The sequence below is a fragment of the Phoca vitulina genome, unplaced genomic scaffold (genome assembly GCF_004348235.1).
Source record: "Phoca vitulina isolate PV1807 unplaced genomic scaffold, GSC_HSeal_1.0 scaffold98, whole genome shotgun sequence".
Lineage (NCBI taxonomy): Eukaryota > Metazoa > Chordata > Mammalia > Carnivora > Phocidae > Phoca > Phoca vitulina.
Window position 1 is genome coordinate 2296995 of NW_022589801.1, and position 25892 is coordinate 2322886.

General features: G+C 34.9%; 1 protein-coding gene and 1 pseudogene across 1 annotated transcript in view; both read right to left on the bottom strand.

Moving 5' to 3' along the window:
* Positions 1-5694: 5694 nt before the first annotated feature.
* Positions 5695-25892, bottom strand: part of TSGA10 (testis specific 10) — a 149911-nt gene continuing 129713 nt past the window's right edge. Inside the window, exons 17-20 of the mRNA XM_032397297.1 lie at positions 15938-16140; positions 14184-14288; positions 13861-14010; positions 5695-6346 (exon numbers count right to left, since the gene is read on the bottom strand). Of these exons, the coding sequence (XP_032253188.1) occupies positions 6322-6346; positions 13861-14010; positions 14184-14288; positions 15938-16140 (483 nt within the window). The 3' untranslated portion in view covers positions 5695-6321. The remainder of the gene's footprint in view (positions 6347-13860; positions 14011-14183; positions 14289-15937; positions 16141-25892) is intronic.
* LOC116627531 lies at positions 25354-25744 on the bottom strand (annotated as a pseudogene).

A 25892-nucleotide genomic window follows, 5' to 3' on the forward strand; every position in this document is an offset into this window, starting at 1 on the left:
GGTTGTTTTAGAAAACTAGTTTTGGCATGTTGATAAAGTTGGTTATCTTGTTCAAAATTTAGAGATCTGATACTGCACCTGTTACTCACCCTAGCATTTATTAAACAACTACTTACATTTTCAGCATGGTGAGAGATGCAAAAATTTAAACAATGGGTCCAAGTATATCTGATAAAACAAAGCAAAAACAAATGAAGTGGGGACATAGTTAAATATACTTTCATCCATTCAACATACATTTAAAGACTACCTGTCATGTATGAAGCACTGCTTTGAATAGGCAAAGGCTGGGGATAAAGATACAAATGAGTAAAAATATATTCTTTCACCTCAAAATATCCAAAGTCTATTAGAAAATGAAAACATGAAGACAAGTAGATGTAATACAAGGCAATTAATTACGTGATACATGCTTAAAAGGGTTAAGCATTTTAATGGGAGGTCAGAGAAGGGTAAAATAATTTAGAGCTGATGGGATTAGAGACTTCAAAAGCCTTCTAGCTATTGACCTATCTCTCATCTTCTCTCTTAAAACAAAAGAATATAAAATGTTAATATTTATGCATTTTGTTTTTATTTTAATTAATATTATAAAAGATTCAAATAGTTCTTCAAGGTTATTAAAGACAACAGTCTTCAGCCAGCCTCATTCTCACCTCGGCATTCCCTTCTCCCAAAGGCAATCATTTTTACCTCTTTAGTTGATTGTTTAGGTATCCTTGTCTCTAAATAACATACTTATATTGTTATTTCTTGATTTTTCAGTTAGGCATTATCTATTCACTTCCCACTATGAAAGAAGAAAATTTAGCTTTAGTTCCTTCCCAGGTTTTCATCACATATTGCTTCTTTCCTCTTCCTTCATCTTCTCGTTAATTAATTTTGTAATTTTGCTTAGATTTATATTCGGCATTCACATTATGATGATGATGATGTACTATTTACAACTGAAGCCATTTGGTAAACCATGGTTAATCTTTCTCTTCTTGAACTACTTTCTGTTCTCCCTATCTTGTTTTTCATTTGTTTGATCTCTTATCCCATACCTGCTGAGGACTACCAAATCTTTTTCTCCAGCCAAGTTTTCTCTCTTAAGTCTCAAACCTATAGATTTCTTTATTAATTCAACAAATAATAAAATATCTACTGACCGTCTACTATATTGTCTGATATTGTACCGAGACTAAACACTCTAGATATATTATTATCTCAGTTAATCCACATGCTACTATTTTGAGCTGGGTACTATTAAAGACACATCTTTTACAAATAAGGAAAAAAGTTCAGAAAATTCAACTTAATCAAGTACACAGCTAGTAAGTGTAGAGACATGATTCAGAGTCAAACAGTGTGACTCTAAAACCTATGATTTTTAACCACCTATATTCTATATTCTTTCAATGAATATATACCAACTGGAAGCCACCATAATCCTAGCATATTCTGTACCATGATAAATAAATCAGACTATTCTCCTTGCCTTCATGGAGCTCACAGTCTAGCAGGTATGTCATACAAACAAGACCACATAATAAGAATGCAATGGAGCACAAAGGATAAGTAAAATTAATAACAAATAGAAGAATACATAGAACATAGACAAGACATCTAGGTAGACTTTCATTTTTTAAAGGAAATATTTGTTGAACACATACTAAGTGCCAGGCACTATGACAGGGGCTGAGGACACAATGTTAAGCCAAACAAACAAGACTTTTCCAGGCTGGGAAGGGGAATGGGAGAGGAAAAAATGAGTGATCCAGGCAGAGGAAAGAGCATGTGATCCAGGCAGAGGAAAGAGCAAAGGCCAAGAGATAAAAGAGCATAAACTGTTCCAAGTGCTGAAAGTAATTCAGAATAACTATAATATATAATTGTAATGTAGGAGGGATGAGTTATGACAGTCAAGAGATAAAAAAAGAACCAAATCAGAGAGGCCTGTGAGGGCAATGTTAAAGAGCTTGGACTTTAGTATTATGCCAGATTTGGTACTCACAGGGTATGTGTGTGGAGAGGGATGTGATTGTATTTGTGTTATAAAACTATTTCTTTGATTATGATGTACAGAGTGGATTAAATGGAAGTATGACTGAAAGAAGAGAGAGCAAATAGAAGGCAGTTGCATTATTCTAGATTAAGGGTTATTATGGTCTGGATTACAGTGAGAAAAAAGTAGATTCATTCCAAAGATATTTATGAGATAGACTTGCCAGGAAATGGGGATAATTCATTCCTTTATTTGTTCCAGAAGAATTTATAGAATACCTAGTATGTGTCAAGCACTGTGTTACACTCTAGGAGATACAATGGTGAAGGTAGATATCATCCCTTGCCTTGATGTATCTTACAGTACAGAAGACAGATACAAGAAAAGTACTTACACAAATAATTATAACTGTCCTCTAAAGGAGAAATACTGGGTGTTTTAGAATCTGACCCAGTTAGACCAATGTCAGGAGTCAGAGAAAACTTGAGAAAATGACTTTTTTATTGTGGTAAATATACATAATATTTACCATTTTAACCATTTAAAATTGTACAATTCAGTGGCATTAAGTGCACTTGTAATGTTGTATAACCATTACCATTATCTTGTTCTAAAAGTTGTCTATCACCCTAAACAGAAATCGTGTCCCCACTAAGCAGACCCTCCCCATTGCCCTATGGCAGCCACTAATCTGCATTCTGTCTCTATGGATTTGCCTATTGTGGATATTGCATATGAATGGAATCTTAAAATATGTGGTTTTATGTCTGGATTCCTTTACTTAGTTTTCAAGGGTTATCCATGTATCAGTAATTCATTCATATTTATGACTAATATTCCACTATAGGGATGTATCACATTCTGTTTATTCATTCATCAGTTGTTGGACATTTGAGTTGTTTCTACCTTTTGCTTATTTTGAATTAGAGCTGCTATGAAAATTCATGTACAAATATTTGAATACTTTTTCAATTCTTTTGGATATATACTTAGGAGTCAAATTGCTGGGTCATATGGTAGTTCTATGTTTAATTTATTAAGGAACCACCCAACTGTTTCCCACAGTGGCTGCACCATTTTATATTTCCACCATTTTATATTTTATATTTCCAAATATAAAATGGTGCAGCCACTGTGGGAAACAGTTGGGTGGTTCCTTAATAAATTAAAGGGAATGGTAACTGTGGGAAACAGTTGGGTGGTTCCTTAATAAATTAAACATAGAACTACCATATGACCCAGCAATGGGTTCCAATTTCTCCACATCCTCATCAGTATTTGTTATTGTCTATCTTTCCTATGATAGACATCCTAGTGCACATGAAGTGATATGTTATTGTAGTTTTGATTTCCATTTCCCTAATAACTAATGAGAATGAGTATCTTTGCATGTACTTATTGACTATTGGTATACCTTCTTTAGAGAACTGCCTATTCGAGTCCTTTGCCCATTTTTAAATTGGGTTGGTTTTTGTTGTGAGGTTGTAAAAATTATTTTTCTGGATATTAACAGCCTTATAAGATACATGATTTGCAAAAATTTTGTCCAATTATTTAAGTTATCTTTCACTTTCTTGATAGTGCCTTTTGGTGCACAAAGATTTTAATTCTGAAGTGCAATTTATCTATTTGTGTTGTTGCTTGTCATTCAAGGCTATGAAGATTTGTCTCTATGTTTTCTTCAAAGAGTTTCATAGTTTAGCACTTAAATTTAAGTTATGATCCATTTTGAGTTGATTTTTGTATGTGGTGTGTAAGGGTCAAGCTACACTCTTTTGCGTGTGGTTATCCAGGTGTTCCAGCATCACTGTTGAAGAGACTGTTCTTTCTCCATTGAATGGTCTTGGCACCTTTGTCAAAAATCAATTGACCATAGATGATAGGTTTATTTTTGGACTTTCAGTTCTATTCTATTCATCCATATGTCTGTCCTTATGCCAATACTACACTATTTTGATTATTGCAGCTTTGTAGTAACTTTTGAAATTGGGAAATGTGGATCCTCCAACTTCGTTCTTCTGTTTCAAGACTGTTTAGGCTATTCTGGATCCCTTGCAATTCCATATAAATTTTAAGATTGGCTTTTCCATTTCTACAAAAACAGAACCAAACAAAACTCCACTGGGATTTTGATAAGGATTGTATTTAACCTGAAGATGGTTTGGGGGAATATTGCCATCTTAACGATATTAAGCCTTCTAATCCATGAATGTGGGAAGTCTTTTCACTTAATTAGGTCTTCATTAATTTCTTTCAGCAATACTGTGTAGTAGGAAGTTGACTGAATGTGTGCAGTGAGAGGGGAATGGAGTGACCAGAGATGGCATGTGGGCACAGGGCTCAGGCATCTGACATGGTAGCTGATGACACTCTACCATGGGAAACAAAGATAGAGGATACAAGGGGGAGACATTGTTGAATTTAGTTTAGATGTACTCAATGAAGCACAACGCCCATGAGATATTTAACTTGGAGGGTTAACAATCTTCTTTCAAAACACCCTTACTTCAGCAAGAGTGGGTGCTTTGTACTGAACATGACATTTCAAAGCTGAGAGCTCTTTTTCAGATTTTTTTGTCATTAAGAAAAGAATATGTCTCCTATAGTTTTTGCATTGTGTATTTTATGGTAGTCTCTACCGTATCAGTAGGCTATTATATATTTATCTCAAGTGATTAGAATCTCATTTAAAATGATATGTGTTCTTAAATACTACCATAAGAAAAAATCCTTTCTTTGAGTTTTAACATCGAATACAGTTGCAGTTTCCCAACCTTTGGAAAATGTTGACCTCTTCATAATTAGCATATAATTTTCCTTTAAATATTCTGTAATTAACAGCAAAAGTCAAGTACAGCATACTTCTAATCAAGTATGGAAATATTTTCTCACATACTTCATTCCTAGTCTCTCATGTTCCTCTCCCCACATACTGCCTTCAACATACAACATATGTTAAATACAAATGACAGGTGACACTCAACTCCTTGTCAGCTCTTCTAGGAGGTACATAGACTAAAATTAATGCTGTGGTGACCTAGTGCTTAGGTCATTGTATCACCTACCAAAGGTTAATTTCACATATTTATCAGTATGTTACTTAATATTAGAAAGAACAACTTTCTTGTATATTATTCTCTAATATGTTTATAAAAAGGACATCTTATTTTAAAAAATTATTCAATTTTTAAAAAACCAATCTATAATGACTGTCTTGAGCTAGATGAGTAAACCTCAAGTTTTTTTAAAATCAAACTAAAGTGAATATATAGCATGAATTTATAGTAAAATATCAGAGCGCTAGTGATTAAACAAGACCTAAATCAGGGCACTGTCCTACTATAGTGATACTGCATAGTAACTATATAAAATGAGAAACTGTCTACTTCATATAAATATTATTAATGACAGGACTTGTTCTTTTTATTAAAATGGCAAGAATACAAATAGCTCATATCAATCAATAAAATACAGTAGTGTCAGGCTTTAATATCAACATTAAATCAAAGCCTATGGAGAGAAAAGGTAAGAGATTTAGGAAATTTTAGGAGAAATAAGAAAACATCACTAAACTTGTTACTCTACATTACAGACACCTGCAACAGGCAAAAAAATAAATAAAATGGCAATTAAGTTGATTGCAGTACTTTAATATTTTAAAGAAAACTTATTAAAATACAGATTTTTAAAAAAATCTTACATTCTTGACAAATATAGCATCACCTACCTTTCTAAAAATAGTACGGGTAAACACAATTGCAGAAAATGTATGTTAAATTAGTGGTACAATACTATGGATTTAAAAACTCTGACACACTCCTACTATCTGCTGCTTTGAAATCAGATTATGGCCTGGAAATTATGTCAGGTTGGTTCCCAAATGGAATATTGGGTCCCAGGCCAGTATTGGTAAACTTTGCCTATTTTGGCACAACTTCTCCAGCAATGAAAGCATAAATCACAAAGAAAAAATTTAACCAATTATTTGAGATATCAAGAAAGGAAAGGAAATCAGTTTTGTAAAAACACTTTTCCCTCTTTTTATAAGCTTCTTTATTTACTCCGGATAGTTAACATAACAGTGTTCAATAGTGAAGTAAGCAGATTTTACACTCACTATTACTGCACGGATAGAAAGAGCCATATGCATTTTTGTTTTTATAAGTCATCTCAGATCATTGCAAAATGGCACATGAGAACAGAGATTCAGAGGCACAAAGTTAATAAATACATTTAACATTGTCAAGCATTCAAAAGATAAATGCAATCATGTAGCAAAAAAAAATCAGTTTGTAACTTTGACCTTTCCCAAGGATGTGAAGAATCTTCGTGTGTCAGAAATCTCTATAGCAAAGATTCCTATGAGAGAGAAAAAAATTGCAGATTAATATAGTTAACTCAAAGATTTCACTGATATATAAAAAAATGTATTCTGACATTATTTTGGCAATACTTAAAATTTTTTTCCCAGCCTCTGTAAAGGAAAACATATACAATGTATATTTTTTATTCAGCTTTCACAAACTGTGATACATCCATAACATGGAATAATATTCAACAATAAAAAGAAATGGGGCGACTGGGTGGCTCAGTTGTTAAGCGTCTGCCTTCAGCTCAGGTCATGGTCCCAGGGTCCTGGGATCGAACCCCACATCGGGCTCCCTGCTCGGCGGAAAGCCTGCTTCTCCCTCTCCCGCTCCCCCTGCTTGTGTTCCCTCTCTCGCTGTGTCTCTATCAAATAAATAAATAAAATCTTTAAAAAAAAAAAAAAAAAAAGAAATGAACTAATTTTTTTCTTTTTAAAAATTTTTTAATTTAAATTCAATTTAGTTACCATATAGTGTATTATTAGTTTCAGGGGTAGAATTTAGTGATTGATGAGCTGCATATAGCACCCAATACTCATTACATCAAGTGCCCTCCTAATGTCCATCACCCAATTACCCCATCCCCCTGCCCAGTGCCCCTCCAGCAACCCTCAGTTTGTTCCCTATAGTTAAGAGTCTCTTAGGGTTGATACATATAACTTGGATGGATCTCATGGGCATTGTGCTAAATGAAAAAAGCCAATCTCAAATTGTTATACACTGTGTGATTCCCTTTATATAACATTCTCAAAATGACAGAATTAAAGATATGGAGAACAAATTAATGTTTGCCAGGGAGGAGGAGGGGAGGGCTGTGACTATAAAAAGTTATCATATGAGGGAGCAGGTTCCTTGGTGCTGATGGGCAATATAGTATAGTATCGCGCTTGTAATTGTGGTATATGAGTGTTGTGTAAAAAAAACTGCACACACATACATATGAGTGCATGTAAAAATGAAATCTGAATAAGGCCTATGGCCTAGTTAATCATATTGTACCGATATCAATTTCCTGGTTTGTAAGATACATTGGGGAAGTTGGGGTAAGGATATGTGGGATTATCTGTACTATTTTTGCAACTACTTGTGAGACTGTAGTCATTTCAAAATAAAAAGTATAACATGGGGCGCCTGGGTGGCTCAGTCCTTAAGCGTCTGCCTTCGGCTCAGGTCATGATCCCAGGGTCCTGGGATGGAGCCCCGCGTCGGGCTCCCTGCTCAGTAGGGAGCCTGCTTCTCCCTCTCCCACTCCCCCTGCTTGTGTTCCCTCTCTCACTGTGTCTCTCTCTGTCAAATAAATAAATAAAATCTTTTAAAAAAAATCAAAATAAAAAGTATAACAAAGCAAACAAAACTGTGGTGCAGCCATACAAGGAAATACTGCTCAGCAGTTAAAAGGAACATGCAACAACATCTGATCCATACAACAACCTGGATATATCTCAAATATATGATGCTGTGTGAAAGTCAGTCACTAGAGGCTACATACATGATTCCATTTATAGGACAACTTCGAAAAGGTAAAACTATAGGGGCAGTAAACAGATCAGTGGTCGGGGAAAGTAAATTAAGTACACTGACTGTTGTCTAGGTAATAGGTGGCAGTCAAAATATACCATTTAAAACTAACAGCAAAAGATTAAGAAAAAAGGGAATTAATGGCACTATTAAAATTATTAATAGAAAGGTGACTACTATAATAAAATGCAAACCTTGAATATCAAAAGAAATGGCCAAAAGCAAGGAAGAGCCAAATTGAGAAATACAATAAATGTCACATGATAAACACAGTTATCATAAGATAATACGACAGAGTTGAGATCAAATTTCACAGTCATATCAATAATGTGAAAAAGCTTACCTCATCCATTATTTTAAAATGACTCATAAAGCAAAACTTAAATCCATACTATAAATAAGAGATATACTTAAAATTCAGTGACTCAGAAAAGCTAAAAATAAAGAGATGGACAAAGATTTGCAAGGCAGTTGGAGATATTAAGTATTTGCAACTCAAATACTAGACAAGCACTTTCCACTTCCAAAAAATTAAATGCATCAGAAAAGTACACTTCATAAAATTCACATCCCACAATGTAGATATGACAGTTCAGAATATCCATGCAGCAAATAAAACAGTAAACCTACATAAAACAAAATTTATAGGAGATATAAAAAGAAATAAAAACATAATAATAGGAGATTTTAAAGTACCATTCTTAGTAAAACAGGCCAAATGAACAAAAATTAAGCAATGGCATAAAAGAACTAAATAAAATCAAAAAGGAAAATCTTTTAGATACCTATACACTAGAAATATATACCCTGATAAGAAAGAATATATCTTTTTTTTTTTTTTTTAAGATTTTATTTATTTATTTGAGAGAGAGAATGAGATAGAGAGAGAAAGCATGAGGCGGGAGGGTCAGAGGGAGAAGCAGACTCCCTGCCGAGCAGGGAGCCCTATGCGGGACTCGATCCCGGGACTCCAGGATCATGACCTGAGCTGAAGGCAGTCGCTTAACCAACTGAGCCACCCAGGCGCCCAGAAAGAATATATCTTTTCAGGTGCACGTGAACTATCCACAAAAATTGATCATGTAGTAAAGTACAAAGAAAACATCAGTAGCTTCCACAATAGAAATATTATAAACAATACTCTCTAATCACAATACAATAACACTAGAAATTTAAAAATGAAATGGAAACACAAAAAGCTCTTCTTATGGGAAACTACAAGATTTTCTATCAAATAACTCTTGGGTAAAAGTGAAAACAAAATAGAAATTAAAGAATTTCTAAAAAAATAACAAAAACACGACATATCAGAATCTATGGGATACATTTAAAGCATTGATCACTGGAAAATTCATAGCCCTAAATATTTACATCAATAAGAATGAAAGAATGGCAATAAATGAATTAAATTCCTAACTTAAAATACTAAGGGGAAAAAAACCAACAAAGTAAATAAAAAGCAGAGGAAAGAAATAATATGAACAAAACCATGAATTAATAAGATAAAGAAAAATAAATCAATAAATCAAAATGCTGGTTCTTTGAAGCAATAAACAAAGTAAACAAATCACTGGCTAAGGTAACCAAGAAATAGAAGAGAAAAGCACATACATACAATTAAGAAATGACAATGGGATATAACTATTGATACAAAGGAAATTTTAAAATTCGTAAGATAAAGCATTGGTTACTTTTATGCAAATAAATTCAAAAACTTAGAGAGAGGCACCTCATGGCTCAGTTGGTTAAGTATCTGCCTCCGGCTCAAGTCATGATCCCATGGTCCTGGGATGAGCCCCACATTGAGACTACAGTGGGGAGTCCTCTTCTCCCTCTCCCTCTGCCCCTCCCCTGCTCGTGCATGCACTCATGCTCTCTCTCTCTCAAATAAATAAAATCTTTAAAAAAAAACGTAGAGAAAATAATTATTTTTAGATGAATAGAGATAGAAAGCTTAAAACAATCCCCCCCCACAAAAAACAGAAAAATGTATCAAGGAAGTATACCTCACAAAAAAGAAAGAACCAAGGCTGTATGGTTTCACAGGTGAACCCAAACTAATCCTTAGAGATCAGATAATCACAAACTACACAAATCGTTTCAAAGCACAGTAAATGAAAAACTCTAAATCCTTTTTTGCAGCAAATATAAAACTTATATCTAAACTTGATAAGAGAGTACAAAGAAAAAAGTTATAGACCAATATTACGAATATTGATACAGAAATCTAAAATAAAATATAAGTGAACATTAAGAACAGAATACACTAAGACCAAGTAAGGTTTATACCATAAATTCAAAGATGGTTCAATATCTGAAAATCTTTTCATATAATTCACATATTGACAGTTCTAAAGAGAAAAATTGTATCTTTATAGATGCTGAAAAAGCCCTTGAAAAAATTAAACACCCATTCCTAATAAAAAAAATTCCTGAGAAAATAAAAATAGGCGGATATCATAAAACATTTATACTTCAGTCCTAAACCCAACATCTTACATTGATTTGACAAACCCTAGAGGCATTCCCACTTAAGGTCAGAATCAAAACAAGGATGCCCATTTTCTCCACTACTATTTATCACTATTCTGAAGATGCTAGCTATTGAAATTAATTAGAGAATACAATTCAAGAGATAAAAATAGGAAAAGAAGAAATAAAATGATCCCTTTTTTGCAGATGACATGATAACATACCTGGACTCCCCTAAAGAATCAGTGACAAAACTTAATGAAACAATAAAAAAAATTTAGCAAGATAACATGATGATAAATTAACATGCAAAAATAGCATTTTTTGAAGATAAAATGAATGGGGAGAAAAACCTAAAGATAAAATATTTAGGAATAAACTTAAGAAATGTTCAAAACCTATATAAAGAAAACTGCAACACATTCTTTTTTTAATTAAAAAAAGCTTTTTATTTTATTTTATTTTTTTATTATTATTCTTGAATGACACAATGTGAGTTTGAAAAAATGGAAAGACATCTCTTTTTTTTGGTTAGGACAGCTCAACATTACCAAGATGCTAGTTCTCCCCAAGTTAATTTATAAATTTAATATGATTCTAATAAAAATTCCAATGGGCTTTTCAAATTGGAGCTAGACAAGCTGACACTAAATTTCAGATGGAACATCATAAGTTTTTGTTGTAGTGTTCAACGATTCAGTAGTTATGTAATATGGAAAATAAACTCACATGAAAATGTAGGCAAATACTTAAAAGGAAGAGTTCTTATAGGCACTAGCCTATTGGTATGCTGGAGCTGGCTCACAGCTGATTGTAAATATTCAGAAATTTTGTGAGCTGGTGGTTAAACTAGGTTTGGTAGCTTGAAACTGTATAATATATTTATAGAATGTATAGAATTGTGTAATCACTGTATTGTACACCTGAGACTATGATAACATTGTATGTTAACTGCACTTCAACAAAAAGAAAGAAAGAAAGAAGCAAACAAACAAACTGGCCAGTAAACTGGCCACAGTGGGCATATTTACATCACTGAAATTGACAAATGCTATAAACCAGGGCTTCTCCCTCCCCTTTTTTGGACAGCCAGTTTACCAGCAAACCATCAGACTAGTTCTAAAAAATTAAAAATATTACAAAGGGCCTATAATTAAAATAGTGTGGGACTTTAACATAAATAAACCCAAAGGAACAGAAGAGAAAGTCCAGAGAGAGACTTGAATCACTTGGACAAAATCTTTTTAATAAATGATCTTGAGACAACTGGTTAGTCATTTGGAAAAAAGTAAAATTAGATCCACTCTTCATACCATATACAAAAGAAACTCTAAATGGATCAGAAATCTAAATGTAAAAAGTAAAACCATATATATATATACATATATATATATATGTATATATATATATATAAAAGTGTATGTATATACAAAACTTATATAAGTACTAAAACATTTAAACTAAAAACACTGATTTCCTCTATTATCTATCTGGGTATAAGGAAAGATTTTTCTAACTATAAACAGAAATGTGGATGCTTAAAATACATTTAAAAATTTGACTACATAAAAATAGAAACTTTTCCATGGGAAAAATAGAGTAAAATCAAAAGAAAAATGACAAAATGGAAGAAAATATTTGCAACATATATCAGTAGTAAAAGACTAATTTCCCACATTTATAAAAAAAATTTAACAAAAAGAATATTCCATTAGAAAAATGGGCAAAAGAAATGGACAATTAAAAAAAGAGAGATATAAAACAGCCCTTAAACATATGACAAGATATTCAAATTCACTCGTAAAAAGAGAAATGCAAATTAAAACTACACTGAAATACCATTTCTTACCCACCATACTGGCAAAAATTCAGAACTTGACAGTATACTCTGCTGATTAGGCTGTAGGGAAACAGGCACTCTCACCCATAGCTGGTGGGAGTGCAAAATACTACAACCCCTATAGAGGGTAATTTGGCACTACTTAACCAAACTATATACATACACATTTACCCCTTGACCCAGAAATCCTGCTTCTGGGAATTTATCCTTAAGATACACCTCCACCAATACGAAAACACATTCATTACAGCCTTATTTGTAATTGCAAATTGTTGAAAACTACCTAAATGTCCAAATATAGGAGGTCAGTTGCATAATTATGGCATATCCATAAAATGGAATACTATGCAGCTGTAAAGGAACACTATGAATATGAAGTGACTTCTAAAAGCAGTGAGAAAAGCAAAGTGAAAAGAAGCATATATAGTATGCTACCTTTGCATATGAAAAGAAAGATAAAAATATATCTGAATGTCATTATCATAAAACTATAAAGCAATACGGGGGACATGGAATGGAGGATATACAGGAGAAAGTAACACTTCTCTGAGTATTACTTTTTGCAGAGTTTTGACTTTTAAAAGCATATTGACCTACATATTCAAAAATAAAGCTAAATCAAGGAAAAAACTAGGAAGGGGAAAAATGAAAAGTGAAAGCAAATTGAAGTAAATGAATCTAATGTTATTTTAAATGCATATCATAATCATAGTAAAAGGGGAAAAAAGGAATTAATCCAAGTAATTTATAAACTCAATATTTGACTATATGCTATGCCCTCAAGATTTGGGCAGAGTAGTGTATGGAAACAGGAATTACAAATAGATCATGAACTTTTATGTTGATCTATTTAATGTAGTGACATAGGTGAAGAAATTCTGAAACTATTTTAGATGCACTCTGGGATTGAGCAAAAGAGTAACATGTACATATTGTTGATAAACACACTGATGTTGAGCCAGGGTTCTCACTGTAGAAAAAAGGACATACAAATACAAAATGAAAAAAGGGAAGGAAGAAACCTGGGAAGGTGGTTTGGAACTGGAGGTATTGGTTATGTTTTTAAAATGTGTGTGTGTGTGTGTGTGTGTCCGTGTGTGCACGGAGAGAGTGGAAACATATGCAAAAATGTGAGTACATAAGACAGCAAATGTGTTGGCTCAAACACAGAGAAAGCAAATGGAGTAAAATTTTAATGACAATGAGTATGGGTAAAAGGTATATAGCTCTTCTCTGCATTATTTTATTTTTATAACTTCTTATAAGTTTGAATTTATTTCCAAATAGAAGTGTTTTTACAAAATTTGTGACATATAGGAATATATCTAAAATATTTTCCTCTGAAAAATAAACTACTTTCCTAAAGAATAAGTATTTTATGGTGCTATAATTAACCAATATTTTGTTAATGTAAGTATATGGAAAAATGTAAGTTTAAGAATAAAAAGTAAATTAGATTTTAAAAATATAATTTAGGTAAACATTAGATAGAATAAAGATCTTTCATTTTAGCTAATTTATATAAAATAATGGTCAAAATACTTTATATTTGTTGGTATACCTAATCATGTAATTGTGTTTAAATAGCACTATTAATGATAGATTGATTTGAGCTTCCTTACTCACTCAAATATTCCCTGTATGGTCTCCAGAGAATGGATCCTTGAACTACTTACTCTTCTAACGATCGATCTAGGCCTCGGTCAGGAGATCGATGGTGAGCACGTTCTGGTGAATGACATTTTGTATTTGGCTTTATTGTGGAACTCATATGATAAGCATTACTTGAGTAATTCTGGCGGCGAAGTTCTTGTACAGCCCTCTCCCTGAAGCAAAATAGTGAGGCTTTTAAACTTTATATCCAGTGCTGTATTAATACTGTCATAAAACTGTAGTTCAGTTCCTAATTTAAAAGCTAACCATCATGAAATTACCAAAATCTGTTATTTAAAAAAAAAAAATGCTTTCCAGCCTGAACACTGCATAGAGACAAACTTACCTTTCAAAGCGCTCCGTCCCTAGTTGTCGTTTGGTAATGTCTAAATCAGCTTCCAACTGTGTTACAACATTTCTGAACTGGGCCACATCTCTACTCTGGATGGCCCTGTGTAAAAAAGTATGAGTGACAGTTGATTAAATTTAAAATATGGCTAGGACTTAGTACATTAAACCATGTTGGCAATGGTTCCTCAGCTGGAACCATGCCAGACTGTGATTTTTATGGATATATTAGTACATCTAAAATGTGCCAGTTTTAGAAGTAGTAAATGTGAAAGTAGCCTACTTGAAAAAGCTAAGCTCTCTCAGTCCCATTCAACTAGTTAAACCTTCTCTGTTTTCCTATGTTTAGATGGGATAATATTATGTTATCTATATTATTTATTTTTTAAAGTACTTTAAGGTATTATATGCAAAGTAGTATTATAACCAAATAATCAACACCATTATTAGTCCTATTATATATATTTATTAAATCAAGTGTTTTGTATATACTTATAATGAAATTTGATATACAAACTGTTAAAAACATAAAATCTCTTCAACTTAACAGGATCCTCCTTAGGGCCAAACAATGCCTCAAAAACTCTGTGATAGGCACACTGTCATAAGGAAGATGATGAAAGCCATGAATGCTGCTTGCACAGGATATTCTATCCTCTGCTTGCCAGACAGCACTGTTGACTGCTAAAATCTAAACTTTAGAGATTAAGAACACAAAAGTTTATTATGCTTACCAGTTCTAAGTGATTATACTTACCAACCAGTCTAAAACAGAATGCATCCCTAAAGGTGAGGGGGTTGGGCATATTTCACTAAGGTAGATTTCCAAATACCAGCTTGAGAAAGTGATCCTGCAGAACCAGTTGAAGATATTACAAAAAGCCCAGCTACAGTGACTGAAAAGAATGACTCACAGCTGCCATAACCTGAAAACAGTTTCTCAAGGAAACTGGCCCTGGCTTTGCAGCCTTTCCTCAGTCAGGGGCTCCTAGGAGTGACTGATTCCTGAGACCATGATTCCTATCCTTCCCCCCCAGGTCCCATGCTCAGATGGGAGGGCAGAGTTGAGGCTGAATGAAAAAGTGTTATAGATGGGACAGATAACAATAGAGGCTAAGGGTCCCCATCAGTTTTTGTGAGAGGTCACCAAGTTTAATAACAAAACATTCAGTGTCCAGGCAGGCATTTCTACCCAACCTTCTAGCCAAGGGTCTTATAATAAGATGCTAATGGAGCTAGGGATGCTTAAAAAAACAAAAAACAAAAACCCCAAAATCAGTGCTCTAAGGGAAGTCTTCAGTATTCTGTGAATGTAGGAGCTCTTCCAGGTACCCAACATACACTTAAAGGTGCATAAGGAAATATTAAGTGACAAGTCTAAATACTAGGCAGCAATACCAGGTGGGTCCATAAACAGAAAACTTCCTCTGGTTTCAGTAGTGCTTAATTTTTTTCTAAAAACTTGTTATAATATTTCTAAAAGGTAATATTTTAGGTCAGACATTCTATTATATCCAAATCTCTGTTGGAAATAATCAACAAAGATGGTTAAATTTTAAATTTAGATAAACATACAATAGAAATGAGTACTAAATCTTAGGCAAATCACAGTATTTCTGGTTCTCAGTTTAATTAATGGCAAAAGATGGGCACTAAATTGCCTGAATTCCAGCTTTAAAATTCTACTAACCTATAAAGTATCAAAAATTTTAAAAATATGACTTCATGCTACTATATTGCTAGCCAACTCACATTTTATTTTCTGCCAAACAAAGGTGTTCTTTAAGAAGCTGAATTTCAGATTCTTTTTCTTGAAGCGCTATCTGAGACTGATATTCTTTGTCTCGATTGGCCACCAGCAAAGCTTCTAGATTCTGCATGGAGATTCTCTCATTTGTCATCTGACTCCTGAGGAGTTCTATTTCAGAGCGAGCAGAATCTAACTCATTCTCCATCTGTACGATAATAGGAAGATATCTATACTTATTCCCATTCATTTAACTGATTATTATCAGAGACTCATAAAATTTCTGTATTATGTTATAAACTGACAACCTCTTCTAATTTCTTAATTAGAAATTATGTTTTCCTTCTTACCAAACATACACACACGCAGTATCACTTTCTCCAACTCTCTGATCATATAAAAAAATTTCATTAATTTAACATTAATAATCCCGAACTGCAAAGGATTTCCATTCCCAGCATTTATATTTCTTTATATATTTCTGCAAGACTGACATGGTGCTATACATGACACTGCTTTGTGCTGAGTTAGGTGAGTTACAAACACCTAACTACCTTGTAGAATATTATTGTCCTTCATAGTTAAGGAAGATAAGGAGTAACTGCACATTTCCTCTCTTGCATAAACCTGTGGAAAGCTTCATTTTTTGAAGGTTTTCTTGAGCCTCAAAAATGCTCTGTAAGCCAAATGTTTCTTCAAAAGGAGGAAAACCAGATATTGCTATTTAGGAAAAAAGTATTCTTTATCTCATAATACACATTATAATAAATTATACATATATTTAAAAAGTTAAATGTGAAAAAATAAAACTCTAAGAAAAGAGAATTTAATAAAGATGAAATTATGGGGGAGGAGTGAGCAGATAGAGGAAGGACTGTCTAGACTAGATACAATTAAAAATGATGTATAACCATATAAAAAATAAACATAGCAATAGTCAATATAAACCTAACCAAAATTTACAAGGAAACAACTGAAAGAATATAAACTCAGTTTGTATGGTAACAAATGGTAGCTACACTGTATAACCTTATTGAATCATTATGTTGTACACCAAAACTAATGTAAAATTGTGTGTCAAATATACTCAAGTTTTTTTTTCATTATGTTCAGTTAGCCAAAATATAGTACATAAGTTTTTGTTGTAGTGTTCAACGATTCATTAGTTGCGTATAACACCCAGTGCTCATCTCAACAGATGCTCAAGTTTTAAAAAAATTAAAAAAAAATTCAATAAGTAAAATTAGTAAAATAAGTTAAAAAACTCAGTAAGTTAAATCTTACTACTAAAAGGAACTCATATGAAATGATGAGAAATATGAACAAATGATACGAACAGAAGATTTACAAAATACAACTCATTAGTAAACATATGGAAAAAAACCTACCCTTACTAATAATCAAATAAATACAAAATGAAACAAGATGCTATTTCTAGTCCAGGGTTTCTTAATCTTGACACTACTGATGTTTTGGGTTGGATAATTATTTGGTGTAGGGAGGTGCCTTATACACTGTAGGATATTTAGCAGCATACCTCTACTCATTATAGGCCAATAGCATCCCTCCACCCCAGTTGTGACAATCAAAACTGTCTCCAGGGGCACCTTGGTGGCTCAGTCAGTTAAGTGTCTGACTTAGGATCAGATCATGATCTCAGCGTTCTGGGATCGAGCCGTGTTGGGCTCCATGCTCAGCAGGGAGTCTGCTTCTCTCTTTCCCTCTGACCTTCCCCCAACTTGTGTGTGCACTCTCTCTCTCTCTCTCAAATAAATAAATAAATAATCTTAAAAAAAAAAGTCTCCAGACATTGCTAAATGGCCACAGGGGAGCAAAATCTCTTTCAGTTGAACCACTGTTCTAGTTTATCAAATTGGCAAATTTCTTAGTGCATATTAACATTAAAATGGGCAATGGCAATTTCATACACTCTGCCAGGAGGAATATAAAATGGAGCGTCAATTTTTTTTTAGAATCACTTCTTTTTGGCAATAGCTTTATTGGATTATAATTTACATACCATACAACTCACCCACTTAAAGGTACAATTCAACTGTTTTTTTGTTTGTTTTTATTTAAATTCCAGTTAGTTAACATACAGTGTAATATTAGTTTCAGGAGTAGAATTTAGTGATTCATCACTTACATATAACACCCAGTGCTCATCACAACAGGTGCCCTCCTTTACACCCATCACCCATTTATCCCATCCCCCACCTACCTGCCCTCTAGCAACCCTCGGTTTGTTCTCTATAGTTAAGAGTCTCTTCTATGGTTTGCCTCCCTCTCTTTTTTTCCCTTTCCCCTACATTCATCTGTTGTTTCTTAAATTCTTCATATGAGTGAAATCATAACATATCTGTCTTTCTCTAACTGACTTATTTCACTTAGCATAATACACTCTAGCTCCATCCACATCACTGCAAATGGCAAGATTTCATTCTCCTTTATGGCTGAGTAGTAATGATGCAGAAAAAGCATTTGACAAAATACAGCATCCTTTCTTGATAAAAACCCTCCACAAAGTAGGGATAGAGAGAACATACCTCAACATCATAAAGGCCATATATGAAAGACCCACAGCTAATACATCCTCCAACGGGAAAAACAGAGCTTTTCCCCTAAGGTCAGGAACAAGACAGGGATGTCCACTCTCACCACTGATGTTCACAGTACTGGAAGTCTTAGCCTCAGCAATCAGACAACAAAAAGAAATAAAAGGCATTCAAATTGGCAAAGAAGTCAAACTTTCACTCTTTGCAGATGACATGATACTTTATGTAGAAAACCCAAAAGACTCCACCAAAAAATTGCTAGAACTGATGCAGGAATTCATCAAAGTTGTAGGACATAAAATCAATGCAAAGAAATCTGTTGCATTTCCATACACCAACAATGAAGCAGCAGAAAGAGAAATCAAGGAATTGGTCCCATTTACAATTGCACCAAAATCCATAAGATACCTAGAAATAAATCTAACCAAAGAAGTAAAAGATCTGTAGTCTGAAAACTATAGAACACTTATGAAAGAAACTGAGGAAGACAAAAAGAAATAGAACATTCCATGCTCATGTTTCAGAAGAGCAAATATTGTTAAAATGTCTATAACTACCCAAAGCAATCTACACATTTAATGCAATCCCTATCAAAATACCACCAGCATTTTTCAGAGAGCTAGAACAAACAATCCTAAAATTTGTATGGAACCACAAAAGACCCCAAAGAGCCAAAGCAATCTTGAAAAAGAAAAGCAAAAGCTAGAGCCATCACAATTCTGGACTTCAAGCTATATTACAAAACTGTAGTCATCCAGACAGTATAGTACTGGCACAAAAACAGACACATAAATCAATGGAATGGAATAGAAAACACAGAAATGGACCCCCAACTATATGGTCAACTAATCTTTGACAAAGCAGGAAAGAATATACAATGAAAAAAAGACAGTCTCTTCAACAAATGGTGCTGGAAAAATTGAGGAAATCCTTTTAATCTATTTTTTCTGTTGTGGCTTGTGCTTTTGATGTGGATCTAAGAAAGCGTTACCTAACCCAAGGTTACAGATTTTATTTATTTGAGAGAGAGAGAGAGACAGAACAAGCAAGGGGGAGGAGGAGAGGAAGAAGCAAACTCCCCGCTGAGCAGGGAGCCCAATGTAGGGCTTGATTCCAGGACCCTGAGATCATGACCTGAGCCGAAGGCAGACGCTTAACTGACTGAGCCACCCAGGCGCCCAGATTTTGTTCTTTTTCAAGATTGTTTTGGCTACTCTGGGTCACTTGAACTTCCATATTAATTTTATATCATCTTGCCAATTTCTACAAAGAAACCAGCTGGGATTCTGATAGGTATTGTATTGAATCTGTAGATCAATTTGGGGGTTGTACTGCCCTTTTAACAATGTTTAGTCTCCTAATCCATGAATACAGATGTCTTTCCATTTACTTAGGTCCTCTTTAATTTTTTTTTAGCAATGTTTTCTAGTTTTGTAAAATACAAGTTTTGTACTTCTTTTGTTAAATTTATACTTAAGTATTTTATCTCCTTTTGGTGCAATCCCTTTTGATACAATCCCATCTGATGGAATTGTTTTATTTTCATTTTTGGATTGTTTATTGCTAGTATACAGAGATATAAATGATTATTGTATATTGACCTTGTATCCTGCAACCTTGATGAACTCATTTATTAATTTAGGTTTTTTAGCATATCCCTTAAGGATTTTCCATATCCAAGATCATGTCAACTGTGGATAAAGATAGTTTTACTTCTTTATCAATCTGAATGCCTTTTATTTCTTTTTCTTCCTTAATTGCTCAGGTCAGAACCTCTAGTACAATGTTGCATAGAAGAGGTGAGGAGGGCATTCTTATCTTGTTACCGATAAGAAAGTGGGAAAGCATTCAGTCTTTCAACATTAAGTATGATGTTAACTCGGGGATTATCATAGATGCTCTTTATCAGGTAAAGTTCCCTTCTGTTTCTAGTTTATATTGTTTTTATCATGAAATGGTGCTGGATTTTGTCAAATGCTTTTTCTGCATCTATTGAGGTGATCTTTGGTTTTTGTTCTTTATTCTAACGATATGATATATTTCACTAATTGGTTTTCAGGTATTAAACAAACCTTGCATTCTGGGGATACATCCACTTAATCATGGTAAAAATTCATTTTACATGCTGTTAGATTCAATTTTCTAGTATTTCCTTGAGGATTTTTCATCTAAATTCATAAGAGATATTGATCTGCAGTTTTCTTATGCTGTCTTTGGTTTGGGCATCAGGGTAATACTGGCTTTCATTGGGGAAGTTCTTCCTTTATTTTTGGAAGTGTTTGTGAAAATCTGTATCAATTCATCTTTAAACATTGGAAGAATTTACAACTAAAGCCATCTGGGCTTCAACTTCTCTTTATGGAAGTTTTAAAATCACTAACTCAATCTCTTTACTTGTTATAGATATATATAGATTTTCTATTTTTCCTTAAGTTGGTTTCAGTATTTTCTTTCTGGGAATATATTGATTTCACCTAAGTTATGTAATTGGTGGCATTTAGTTGCTCATAATATTCCTTCAGAATCCTTTTATTTTCTTTCTTTCTTTCTTTTTTTAAGATTTTATTTATTTGCGAGAGAGAGAATGAGAGACAGAGAGCATGAGAGGGAGGAGGGTCAGAGGGAGAAGCAGACTCCCCGCTGAGCAGGAAGCCCGACGTGGGACTCGATCCCGGGACTCCAGGATCATGACCTGAGCCGAAGGCAGTCGCTTAACCAAATGAGCCACCCAGGCGCCTCCTTTTATTTTCTTTAAATTGGTCACTGAGTTCTTTTCATTCCTGGTTTTAGTATTTGACTTCTCTTTCTTTCTCTCTCTCTCTACCTAAAGTTTTATCAATTTTGTTGATATTGTGAAAGACCAATCTTTTGGGTTTTTTGATGTTCTCTATTGTTTTCCCATCTTTTTATTAATTCCTGTTCTAAGCTTTATAATTTCTTTCATTCCTCTTACTTTAGGTTTAGTTTGCTCCTCTTTTTCCAGTGTCCTAAGTGAAAGATTAGGTTAGTGATTTGAGATCTTCCTTCTCCTTTTTTAATATAGACATTTACAGCTATAATTTCCCTGTAAGTACTGATTCAATTGGCATCTTATAAATTTTGGCATATTTTGTTTTCATTTTCCTCAATCTCAGAGTATTTTCTCCTTCTTCTTTGACTCACTGGTATTGGGGAGTGTGTTGTTCAATTTCCATATATTTGTGAATTTCCCAAATTTCCTTCTTTTTTATTGATTCCTAATAATTGCATTTTTGTGGGAGAATATACTTTGTATGATCTGAATCCTTTTAAATATATTGAGGCTGGCTATGGCCTAAGATATGGTCTATCTTGGAGGATCATTCACATACAATTGAGAAAATTGTTATAATTATCACTTTTTAATTAATATATCCTTTAAATAAGTTGATAGAATAAAAGAGAGAAAGTATATATAGACTTAGCAGATAAAGGATTTGAAGAAGCTATTCTAAACATTTTAGCTCAAATATTTATAAATATTTTAACAAGTAAATATTTTAGTTCAAAGAACTAAAGGAAACCATTTTTGGGGGTTTGGTTTGGTTTGGTTTTCATCAAATTTTTATTTAAATTCTGTAAAGTTAGTGTTTCTGGTGATGTTCTCTGTTCCTTTCTAGTCTTTGTCACTTTTGGTCTTTCCTTTCCACTCAGAGAGGCCCCTTTAAAATTTTTGCAGAGCTGGTTTAGTGGTCATGAACTCCTTTAGTTTTTGTTTGTCCAGGAAATTCTTTATCTCCCCCTGTATTCTGAATGACAGCCTTGCTGGATAAAGTATTCTGGGCTACATATTTTTCTCATTAAGCATGTTGACTGTATCATGCCACTCTTTTCTGGCCTGCCAGGTTTCTGTGGACAGATCTGCTGTGAACCTAATCTGTCTTCCCTTGTAGGTTAAGGACTTCATTCCATTGCTGCTTTCAGGATTCTTTCCTTGTCTGTGTGTTTTGACTATGATATGTCTTGCTGTGGGTCAGCTTTTGTTGAATTTGATCAGAGTTCTCTGTGCCTTTTGGATTTTGAAGTCTGTTTTCTTCCCCAAATTAGAGAAGTTTTCAGCTATAATTTGCTCAAATAAACTTTCTGCCCCCTTTTCCCTCTCTTCTTCTGAGACTCCTGATACCAATGTTATTATGCTTTAAAGAGTCACTGAGTTCCCTAAGTCTACATTCATAATTCAATACTTTCCTTTCCCTCTTCTTTTCAGCTTTATTATTTTCCATAATTTTATCTTCTATATCACTGATTCATTCCTCCGTTTCAACCATTCTCATTATCATTGCATCCAGTCAGTTTTGCATCTCAGTTACAGCACTTTTTTTATTTTGGCCTGACTGGTTTTTAGTTCTTTTATCTCTGCAGTAAGGGATTGATTCTCTAGTGTCTTCTATGCTTTTCTCAAGCCCAGCTAGTATCCTTATGATTGTTGTTTTAAATTCTGGTTCAGGCGTCTTACTTATATCTGTTTTGATTAAATCCCTGGATGTTACTTCTTCTTGTTCTTTCTTTTAGGATGAATTACTCAATCTTGTCATTTTGTCTAGGTCACTGTTTTTTGTGTGTGTGATCGTTAGGAAAGACTGTTATGTTCCTGCTGCTGAGAGTAATGGCTATATTAAGAAGAGGTCCTATATGTGTTGGGCCTGGTGCTTCAGGAGGTGTTTCAGAGTGTGCACTCTGCTGTTGTGTGTTGGCTGCTCTTTCCCTCAGGTCAGTCCTCTGCAGAGCTGCTTCTTGCCTGCAGTGGGGGTGTTTGGATCTTGTCCACTGTGCCAAGTTTTAACTAGGTGTGTTTTGGTCTGCTTGTTAAAAGAAGCTAGATCCTATTTTCCCTAGACCTGAAGCTTTTGCAACACTCTATGATCAGTAGACTTGGTGTCTGCAAGGGATTTGTGCTGTTCTTCTGAGGGAGAGGCCTGCTGTGCTGATTCTCAAGCGAACTTGCCCTAGTGGAGATGCACCTGCAGGGCACAGAGGGGTGGGGCTTGTTTTAAGCGGGTCCAGCCTCCACGGTGGTGCACTGTGTTGCTCACAAGTTGGTCAGTGCTGATGGGTTGGGGGAGGGGCGGTGGTGCCGCTCTCTTGTCCCCAGGCCAGGGAGTTTGCACCCACCACTCTTTAGGAAGCCCTCACAGAAGAGCAAACAATCTCTCCCCTTGTGGCCCCAACTTTCATCAGATTGCTGCCTGTCTGTGTCCGACTATCTGCCTGCCAGAGTAATCCTGTGTTTTATCTCAGACATGCAGCTAAGTTTCAAAACTCCAAATTTTAGGGACCCCCATGGCACGGACCCGCACTGATCCTCTGGGGGAGGGTCTTACCATGCTGTGGCTGGTGGTGGCTTGTCCCTGAAAAGCAGTCACATGACCATGCAGTGGTTCAGAGTTTATGTTAAAGCGCAGCAAAAACATAGCACCAAGGTTTGCTGCCCTTAGCCAGCTTTTGTGTTCCCATGCCAGTAAACAGGGCAGCACATTGGTGCCCACCAGCTCTTTTGTTCCCAGAGAGCCCATACTACCACTCCCAAATGCACTCCAAGAAAGGGAACTGTTTCTCCCTGTGGGACCCAGGGGATCCTCAGACCACACTGCCTGCTCCCTGGCCTCCGCCCTCCTTCCTCACTGGAGCCCTACTAAGCCCAGCCGTCATGACTGTGACAATGGCATGGACTTCTAAAACTTCAGACTTTGAGCTCCGCTACTTATGGTAGGCAGCCTCTCTCCTTTTCCCAGTCAACAGTTTTGAGGAATACAATCCCCTGTGTGCTGCTTTAACTCTTTCTCTCTCTGTCTCTCACTCCTGTCTCCGTGATCAGGGCTCCCACCCCCCTGCAGCACCTGCAATTCTTTTCTCCCCCAAATCAACTCTCTGCAACTCCTACCTGCCACAATGTGGCCATTTTTCAACCTCTAGATGTGCAGTTTGTTCTACCAGTCCTCAGATCAATTTCTTGGGTGTTCAGAATGATTTGATATTTATCTAGCTGTGTTCAAGAGATGAGGCAAGCTTATGGTCCCCATATTCCTCCACCTAAACTCTAAAGGAAACCATGTTTAAAGAAGCAAAGGAATGTATGATAACAATGTCTCATCAACAGAGATTAATAATAAGGATATAGAAATTGTAAACTATTCTCAAAGGCAGTTTCTTTTGCTTGATTTACCTGTGGATGAAACGCAATTTCTTGTTTCTTTGAAAGTCAAATTCTTGTTGTCGTTGAACACTGGACATTTAAGATACTATATATTATAACAACTCTGAATACTGATCCTCCCCATGTCAGGGCTTATTGTGGTCCTTCATTTCCTTCCTTCCTCCCTCCCTCCCTTCCTTTCTCTGGACAGTCTCCATGAAGTCTATTTCCCTTGCAGTGTACAGCCTCCGATGTTATTCCTCAGGGTATATGAATAATCACTCTAACTCATTTACCATCAGCATGTTCATAGTCTCTCTAAACCATTCTATTGGGATGACAGTGGATTTAGTCAGGCTATCTTTGACTGTCTGTCCTTGATCTTCCTGTTAAGTTTCTACCTGGTCTGTCTCTATTGTTATCATCTAAATGTTTGCCTCCATTAATTGCTGGCTAACTGCTCTATTGATTTGACAATGGCCTAGGGGTATAAATTGCTTTACAGTCTGATCCAATTAAATTTGGACCCCTCTGCAGGGAAGTTAGGGGTAAGTCTTTAAGGCTTGCTCTGACTCCAAAGGGGGACTCTTAGCTATCACTTTCCATGGTTCTTTATTAAACTTCTAAGTAGCTTACTATTTTGCTCCTTGTTATCATGAAGTTACTAGTTTCCTTTAAAAAAAAAATGTTATTGCATGACTAGTTGCTGAAATCCTTAGGATGAAGTGGATAATGCAACAGCTGCCCTCCTGGGTTTAGGTGTTGCTTCTTCATGGAATCCATGCCTGAATCTCTGGTATACAACTTTTACATGCCTCATTGGACTGGTCCCAATGGTATTTCATCTTTTAGGCTTTGCACTCAAGTTATACTTTCTCTTCTACTTGGCAGGGCAACAATATTTGCCACATTGACTTCTAAAAGTGGTAGGCCTTAGAGCCACAGCTGCAGCACATGTGCATCTTTTTGCCATGCTTTCCAAATGATGACATTCCCTTCATCACCTCATTTCTATGGCTGAGATCAAGGAGAAACCATTTCTGCTACATCATGCTCAGAAGCTTCTGCCCAGAAGAGTACCATTAGTTTCTTCTTAATTGTGTATCATAACTTTCTGAAAGCTCTCTGGCTATATATGTCCAAATTCCCACTTCTGGAAATGCATCTTAAGAATATAATGCAAAATGTGATAAAAGTTTTATGCAACAAAATAATTACCATGTAGTTTTATACACAAATTAAAAATCTGACAAT